General features: G+C 28.5%; 1 protein-coding gene across 5 annotated transcripts in view; it reads left to right on the top strand.

The window, feature by feature from the left end:
- Positions 8,031-9,957, top strand: part of LOC109334421 (serine/threonine-protein kinase 25-like) — a 21,289-nt gene continuing 19,362 nt past the window's right edge. For 2 of the 5 annotated variants that reach the window (XM_019570191.1, XM_019570189.1), the window contains exons 1-2: positions 8,031-8,159; positions 8,776-8,918. In XM_019570191.1, the coding sequence (XP_019425736.1) occupies positions 8,824-8,918 (95 nt within the window). In that variant the 5' untranslated portion in view covers positions 8,031-8,159; positions 8,776-8,823. The other 3 variants (XM_019570192.1, XM_019570193.1, XM_019570190.1) reach the window with 3 other exon arrangements.

Below are 9,957 nucleotides of genomic sequence, written 5' to 3'. Positions count from 1 at the left end.
ATGTGTCTCACATACACACACATATACTCTCTTTATATGTTTTTTGTTTGCACCTCAGACAAGTGCAATTACTTTCACATAAGGTAGGTAAAAAAAGAGAGGATGAGTGTTTGGTGTTGAGTTTTTAACCATAAAAAGAATGTGAGGACAATTTTTATCGAAATAAGGTACCATAAGGAAGGTAAAAGGAAGACAAAAAAATTCAGGGTCATTTGTTAATTTTAAAATAATATATCATTTCTTGATTTAATTAAGATAAAATAATCAAAAATTAGGATATATGGTTTCTCAAATTAGATTTGATTAGTCATTATTCATTATCATACTTTGAACATACAACTATTTTCTATTTTTGTTAATCTTTTAAAATTATATTCATACTATTTAGCATTTTGTAAGGTACTAGTACTCTCAACATTTTCAAAATTTGTATTTTTTAATCAATAAATTTTAATGTATTAATATTTATTGTGGGTGAAGTTCGAAATCTCAACTCAATCTAACTCTGACTCTTCATTCGGTAATAATTAAGTATAAACATAATGTGGTAGATATTGGATTCTATGAGCTTGTCTATATCCTCTAGAATACTTCAAAGTTTGCCTAATAAATAAGTCATATACCTTAGAAGTGGCTTTCTGCTTTGTCTTCCCAATGAGAAAGCATAGGTTTACACCTGGTTTTTCTGTGGTTAGATTTGTTTACTATTCCAAGTTTCCAAACACCTTTTAATATTTTTTTTTCTTAAGACCTAGACTCATCCTATGTATATTATAATGGTTCCTTTATTAAGGTTCAAAGACTACAAAAATTTTTTTTACAAAAATTGAATATTATTAAGTGTGAGTTCCTTGTTTTTTTATGGCCAAAAGAAAAATTGAATACTATTATGTGAGTTATTTCTTATTTGAGAAGTGTATCACTTTGTTTAAGTTTAGATCAATGTTGTAAGAATTGGATTTTGAATCAGACGGTTGAACCAATTTGTCATTGATTGTACTTGAAAATTGTTTTGATTTGTAGTTTAAACCAAGTAAAGGGTTAAACCGCTTTAAACCGGAAAATTCTAATTTGATTGTGTTAAACATGATTAAACTGAAATAATCCAAAAAATGAACTGAACGATTTACTTAAAACTTGAAAAAATAAGCAAAACACTACTCAAATATTTTATTTTACTTCGGTCAAAAAATAATGGAGAAATATTACTTCAATATAATTCTACATAATTTTTAATTATATAAAAATTTGCATTTATATATAATTATATATTTATAAGTAATTCTTAATTATATATAAAATTATCTGATATGACGGACGATTTAACTCTTTAAACCGGTTAAAACAAATACAATACGTCTTTTGGTTTGATTTTTGGTTCATGTCCCACAACATTAGTTTAAATAGTGTGAAAGTCTTAAAAGTGAATGAGGTTTTAGGTCATATATAATGTCTCTATTCTTTAGCAAGTTGTTTTCTGCTGTGAAACCTATCTCCAAGTCTTAGATCCAACTCTCCTAAACATTTTGGAGGAATTAAATATTATTATTAGCATTGCATCCACTCTTATTAAGTAACCACATAATTTAATCATTTTTCTAAATATGAAATGCAATTCTGCCAAGATAACTATGACAAATTTGACCACATGAAAGAATCTTTACTGGTCAAAAGAACTAGGGTTGGACTCTGAGGCTTTGGTCTGGACAATATTTTAATTAAGAACATGTGATATCCTTGATATATATGTCAGCTCCTAAAGATCAAAACTTTAGGTTATTATTATTCTAGACCATTCTTCCCGATTAAGGCATATATGAAAACCCAATAGTATGCACATTCATGGGTAATGTCTTTATTAGTCCATTACTCACGAATTATATACTATAAATAATGTTAGTACTACTTACGTGTTATTATTTGGCCTTACTTGTATAAGGAATGAATTAACAACTATAAATAATGTGAAATATGTTGCCATCAATTTCTCAAGGAACCCTTTGATGTCACTACAAATATTATAGATCTCTGATAAAGGTTGGAAATTGGAATATAATATCTTATATCAACTCTGAAAAATAAAATAAAAAACACGTTCTGAACAATTGTGAATTGAAGCTTCATGATTAACCTAGCTAGCTAGTTAATTTTTTTTATTATCATTTTAGCTGCATGGATATCATTCTCATAAGGAGACAGAAAATCACATCAAAATCTGGATGAAGATCTATTGTCTCCAAGCATGTCCTCTCAAACTAATTACAATGAATTAAAAATAGACAAAATTTTAACTAATATTATATATTGTGATTGGTTTGGAATAGACTTTCGGACATGTTTAAGGACAACAAATCCTTGTTCTTAAAGTACAAAGATTAATAAAAACTTATTTGTTCAAGAATGATAATTTATGATATAGAATGTTTAGAAGTTGTTAGGTTTTGAGAAAGAATGTTACCAAAGCTATGTTTTTTTTTCCTTGCTCATTCCTGAGTCTTTCTGCCTTAAGATTTTGATGTACAATCCTCCTCTATAACACAAATTTTGTGCAAAAGTCTTTGTAGCACTAATATGAATTATTGGATTAGAGAGGGGTGATTTTTATTCTTAAAATTTCAAGCATAAAAGATAGTTAGTGATACCCTAAAGGGCCGCGCCAAATTTTTGTGTTAGAGGATTCTAGTCCTCTCCCTCTTATGACTTTCAAATTGTCTTGTATGGAAAAGTCCAATACATAAATAAATTTGAGGTCCAGATTAATTTGTTGATTTAAAAATAAATTTTAATTAAAAATTAAAATTTGAACTATTAAATTATTTTAAACATTACATATCATCGTCTCATCTAGTATTGGATCTTTTAGTATATGACCTTTTGGTATTGGAGATGATCTATATTCTTACTTATAAGTTAAATAAAAGTGTTGTTTAATTGTGATGCCCTTTATGTGCAATCATTTAATATGTACCTAGCCAAAATGTATTAACTTTTATATAAATGAATGATAGAATATTTGTTGTGTGAGATATATTTAGATTGACAGAACATTATACAGTTTATTTGAATTTATCTATAATTTATGTTTATTTATTATTTATAATGAGTTTATCATCCTATTAATTGTATCAACTTTTGCTTATATAATAAATTATTTTGACTAACTCATATTTGAGTTTGACTAATCTTTACCAAACTTAAACCTCCACATATTGATCATATAAAAATTTAACTTATAATTTTATACTATTGATAGTAAAAAGATATCATATCTTTGTTGAAATAAAATATTAATTTATCCTTATTATTGTAGAGAAGGGATAACCCAAAGCTAAAGCAATGGTTGAAGATGGAGATGCAACATAGAGAGTATAAAGTAATAATATTAAATTATATTTGGGGTTGGTGCAAGTAATCACGAAAACTAGGTGAAGTAGGAAGGAATAGTGTGAAATTTAGGAGTCACGTGCGCACGTGTCATGACAGAGTCGGTGCATCGTTTCTCGTAAACAAACAACATAGCGCACAAATTGCGGCCCATTCTTCCCACGCGCTCTATCGTCACGTGTCCAAATCGATCCGTTCAAGTCTACAAAAGCATGGCGTGGAATTACGTGACAAACCAACGCGCCAGTTCAAATTCGATTAGCCAATCATATTTTCTGATACATAAAGTAGCACAAAAGAGTAAGACGGTAGATCTTCCATTTTCCGCTACAAATTGTGTCACTTTTTTTATAGAAAGAGTTTAAAATCTATACATTGTTAGTATAAGTATAAATTTTTTATACTATTATCACATCCATCATTAATTTGTATTACTTTTGTTTGAAAGTGAATATTTTTTAACACGTAAATAATTGATGATTTACTGACAGTATAAAAAATACTTATACTTTCAGTATATACATATTAAATTCTATCGGAAAAATCATTTATCAATTAAGTTTTTAACTTAAATTTATATTTTTTTAAACTAATCATAAAAAATAACAAAAATTCACTCAATTCATTACCTCCTCTCAAACCACAGAGAAAAATTCACTCAATTCATTACCACTTCTCACTCTGTTGAATCCACTAATAAACTGGGTAGAGTTTTGAATATATAATTCTCGCCTTCTTATATCTCCATTGGAGGAAAAAACTATGTTTACCTTTATTACTAACTAGTGTGTACATGCACTTCGTGTCTGTCGGCGAATATTGTATGATATTATATATTCAATTTTTATATATATATTTTTTGTTTATGATAATGTTTAATTTAAGGTGATATATGTGGTTAATTAATGTATTGGTGGTAGTTACTTAAGATTATATAGTTTTTTTGTAAAAATTAAATAATGTTAAAGGTAATATAGGAAATGAAAATTACACTATGAATAAAATTATTTCAAGTTTTGGCTTTATATATAGTATAGATATAGGTAATATAGGTCTTTACTCTTTAGTTGAATAAAATAAATCATGATTTTTACATATCTTAGTTATCATTACTCAAAGTAAAATTACCTCTTTCACTTCCTTAACCAATGTCCTCGTGGCACATTAAATTTATAAATTTTACATATGTTAGTTATCAAGAGAATATATACACTTACAAAATTTATGTGCATCGATAAATACATGGTCGTCAATTTTTATCGTAAACTTGTATTTTTCTTCGTTAGCAAAGTTATACGTTTTGATAAGTTAAAATGCGTGCAAGAACACACATTAAAAGCCCATTTCCTTATTTTTTGTGTTTGACTTTTTCTTGCTTTAGCATATAAGCTACGTATTATACTTATTGGGAGGATAGTCACGAATTTTAAAATGGTTAATTTTTTACCAGAAAATGTAAAAGTATACCTTTGTTAGTATAAAAAATATAAGGTACATATTTTTCCATCAAGCTCCCATGGTAATTATAGTTAATATGCTAAGCTATTGGTACAATCTTATGTTACATAGCATTGAATAAGCTCTAAATACAGCTACTCATGTGACCATGGATATGCTTTCTATATTATACAACAAGTCAATATTTATAAATAAGTCTAATATCTATTCTATCAGTGTAAAGATTTATACACATCAACCATCATCCAATTTGTAGTACTTTTTTAAGAAACAATTATGATTAAATTTATGTCTCTTCTTGAGTTGGAGGAAAAGTTTGTTGGGTTTACTCCTCAATTGTGAGCCCAGCCCAATTATCTTTTAGTTTATGTTTTATTATTTAGATTAAATTCAAGATAAGTTAACAAAAAAAACTATAAAAATAACCAATAAGATTATGGTTTAGTGATATAAGGTCTCACTGGTTGTCCAAGATTAAAATTTCAATTTTTGGGAGCGACACTTGTTATGAACGTCAACCACAAATCTCAAAAATGATTAATTCATTACCCAAAAAGATAAAGATGATATCCTAAGTAGTACACACAAAAAAACTATAAAAAGTGAGTGTGTTGTGTGACACCCAGCATACAATGTTGGGTTTATTCAAGTGTGGAGTCTCACATTGAATATGCGGGGAGGAGTGAAAGAGTTTATAAGAAGGAAAAACACATTGAACTAATGCCTTAAGGTTTTGGTTCAAGATGCGGTGTCTCACTTGTGACTCTTCATTCTTCCTATACCCATGTAACAATGGAACTCCCTGGTAGTTGAAGGCTCCCCGGTCGTAGTCTGGTCCAACAAGTGGTATCATAGCCGATGGTTCGGCTGGTTCATGATGAACTCACTCTTTTGTTTTTTTCCAACATTTCTGGATCTTGTTCTTTAAGCTCAGATTTCTCGTTGGGGTCATTATTACTGATTTGAAATTTTTGGTAAATTTTCACATGTATAATGATGTTTTTTTACAGTCAGAAATTATATTTTGGATTCTCCTAAGATGCCACTTTGTTTTATGATGTACTTTTTCTTAAAAGTAAATATAAAATAATTATATTTTAAACTTAAATCCTTACTCTTTTGCAATATATTTATTGAAATATATATTTTTGGAATATAGATTATGAATTATACTTTAATTTTAGTTTAATACTTCTTTATCTTTACATTAGCTATCCATTCAAAATTATCTTTATATTAACATTGACTTAATTTTGTATCCAGTATTATGACGAGTTTGGGTTGGGTAATTGAATTAAACTCATACTTTACTTATTCTTATAAATACATAATCTGATGTGTGAAGTGATATAATCATATATTTTATGAATCATTTATATATATGTTTTGATGGTTAAAAGAGTAGAGAATCAATCACATATAAAATAATATACATATTTTTTTCGATGAACAATAATATATATGACAACAAATTATTTGCACAAATTTCTCGTAATAACTATTAATATCAATTTAAAAATATTATTAAAAAGATGAAATTATATTAGTATTTATGTTGGTACAATCAATGCATCATACATACATAGTTGATCTAAAAAGATATCATTACTTTTTTCCTAATTGAATGATATATATAAATAAAAGTCAATGGTGAACATCAACCGAGTTGAGTAAAGTAACACTTGCCCATTGCTCTTACTAAATATTGTTAGGAATCTAATTTTTGAACTCAAATTAAATGTAGATAAGATGAAATTTCACAATGTGTGGATTCACTTAAGTGTGAGCTAAACCTAATGAAGGAATAGAACATCTTACCCACCCATAGCATAAACTTAGAAAATTACATTCATTCTTAAACAAGGATAAGACATCCATGACATTTCAAAAAGTAGCAAGAGACATTTATAATTTTAGACTTTTCACTTTCGTCCATGGTCAATCTGATTCTACTCCTATAATGTTCTATCCAAATTAGTTCTGAACATGTTTGAATATAGTCGGGTTTTTATGATAAGTTCATGTGCCAAATTTATTTTAAACATTTTTTTAGTATTACTGATGGTGTCTTATCAAATTACAAGTAATAAAATAATTCCTTTTAGGCTAGATCGTTGTTTCTATCATTAAGTGTCGCTCATAAGAATTGAACTTTTGATATTTTGGTCTTTTTGAGATCTAGCAAAACTTTACACCATTAGACGTGTCTTGTTAGTAATCTAGTAAACATTTAGGATCACAATAAAATTATGTGCTCTAACTCACGAAACGGAATCCTCTATCCCTTAATTTTCACATCTCTCACCCTGGACCAATCATTGTTTTCCAACAAATAAGAAAGTAATACTTCATTTTAATTTCATTTTATAAAAATAATATATTTAAACCACGTATTTAGATATAAGTGGGTGGGATAAAATTAAAGACATCAAAATGAGATAAGTGATTTCAATCTTTGGCTCACACCCTTACATTGAAATTGATTAATTAAATAAAGGGGAGACTAATTTCCAAACCACTATTTTTTTCCAGGAAAACCAATATATTTCTCACGTAATTAACTATTTTTTTTTTTGTATATATGACTATTCGTTCAATAATTTTTGTTCACATGAACCAAACATTGATTTTTTATCTTTTTGAAAATCTTGTGAGCCATAAATTGACTGATTTTTCACTCACTCTAAACTTCAAAGGACATTTAAAAATGATAGTAGATCTAGTTGTCAATATTAATTTAGTAATTGTAATTTTTAATCACTCAAAAATAATTTCCTAGAAATTAAAAAATATTTATTCATTTTTAGTGAAAATAAAACCTTATGATATGTTAAAAGAAAATATTTATAGATAAAAAGGATAAATTTATACTTCCAAAACATTATTTAGTTGGTAGTATATAATTATCCAATATTAATTACATCTGTTAATATTAAACTATATTTTATGGGATGAATATAATATAAGGAGTTCGTAAATACCTTAAATAAATCAATAGATGTTTAATCAAGTGTTATATATTTGATTTCCTTTAATTAAGTTCTCGGTTTGAGTTTGTTGATAGGAAAAATACTCATTGAGACCTTAGTCTCACATACATATATACATATTCCGACTTGGACATGATTATCTGGGTTGTGCGAGCATGTGGAAACCAAAAAAATATACGTGAAATAAAATGGAAAAAAAAGTTAGAAACAAAAGAGTTGATCTTCGATCCATAGTAGAAGTTCAAAAATAATCACCAAAACGAAGAAGAAGAAGATCTATGCCTTAAACCGCCACGAACCCAAAACTTCCGAATCCAATTCACACGAGTGAGTTTCAATCTTTCAAAACACCACACAGATTCACGTTTCTCTCAATTTACTAAAACGACGCTCGTCTTGTCGTTTCAATTTTCCTTTCGCTTTCCCTTACTGCATAATTTCAGTGTTACCCCGCATTCGATTTTGTTCGGTAGTCTATTTTTGTACCTAACATTAATCAAGCTCTTATGCTTTGCTTTGAGTCCAAATTCACTGCGTTGTAACTTTTTTATTTGTTAATTTATTTATTCATTACTTTTTTTGTACTAAATTTTGATTATTTGGTTATTTTCATCAGAATTTGAGTTGTCACAGAAATGGGGTTGTGCTATCATGCAAAAGTTTATTTATTTTGATTAAGTTTTTTCTTGCAAACGCTGTTTAGAAACTTGCCATCAAAATAAATTTTGTTTTTTTAGTTTTTTCACCAGATATTGAGACTTGGCAGAAACGTGTTTGTGCACTTATGTAAAAGTTCATTTATTTTCCTTAATTTGTTGCTTACAAATGCTGTTTTGAAACATAGCATTAGTTTGGCTTGGTTTTGGACTGTGGGATTTGAAGAATATGCGAGGGAACAGGATGTGTGTGAATTTCACCATGTGTCTTCTGTTTGATGTTTCAGGTGTATGACTTTAGCCAGTTTATGAGGTTCTGAGAGTTGCTCTTTAGAATGGCTGATTTAGCGGGTCTAGCCGAGGCAGCAGGGTCAAGATTCACTTCATTGGAGCTTATCGGGCAGGGATCATTTGGTGATGTCTATAAAGGGTAGGTGTTAGTTTTTGCACCAGTATCAAGTTGAGTTCAAACTAAGTAATACTGTAATACTTCTATATGCACATTGCTTACTCAATGGCTTAGTGAATAATTCTTAGTCTATGACTTTCCATCCTGTTGCTTCTGCAGGTGGTATATTGATTGTTTTTTTAATGGAAAATTTAAACTTCTCATTAGAGTTATTGTTTTATGAGATATTATAAGACAATGTGTGAACTCTTCAATTTGATGCTTGTTTGATTTAGAGCTTTTAGTGGATGCGATCTATATATAAATGTTGTTAGTATAAAGAGGACTGGACGAAACTTTTTGAACAATAATGTATATTTAAAAGAAAGATATTAAAAAAGAAAAGAATGTATATGATGATATCTTGTCAAGGATTAGTTTGAATTCTTTCTCTCCAGAATTTGGAAAGTTAAGCATAAGGATTGAACTGATTGACATTGTCTTTATCTTGTTAAGTATTAACTGTTTTGATGCATAAATTATACTAAATCTTTCAATCACTATATATTTAATCGTTGATTACTTCTGGTATTTACTGTGATGTGAAACTTTGCAATAGAGGATGGGCTTTCTGTTTGCATATAATAATTCAATAGGCTTATACATTGCTCCCATAGAGTGCTATCTAGGTGGAAGATATTGGTAGCCAACCATACTTGTACTTGCTGCTGATGTTTGTAAACAGTATAAGAAAAATGAAAAGAGCAAGAGAAGAAGAAGTTGTAACCGAATGAAAGAGAGAGAAAACTAAAATGTAACTAACTCTTTTTGTTAGTTATTGATATTTCTGAATTGTATTTAATGAGTGCTTACTCAATCCTATTTATAGGAGAAGAGTAACACTGTTAGGGCACTTAACAAACTAATACAACTGAATGAGTGCTTACTCAATTCTAATATTCTAATATACCCCCCCTGAAAAAGTGCTCCTCTTTTTCAATGTTCTTACAAGAATACAAAAGAAAGAAAAGAATATATTTAATGACTTAGGGACAAAGCATCTGCCACTCTAAGGGACTTT

Source organism: Lupinus angustifolius, chromosome LG19 (assembly GCF_001865875.1).
Source record: "Lupinus angustifolius cultivar Tanjil chromosome LG19, LupAngTanjil_v1.0, whole genome shotgun sequence".
Taxonomy (NCBI): Eukaryota; Viridiplantae; Streptophyta; class Magnoliopsida; order Fabales; family Fabaceae; genus Lupinus; species Lupinus angustifolius.
Note: the sequence above shows the minus strand (reverse complement) of the source record. Positions and strands in the feature narration are given on the sequence as shown.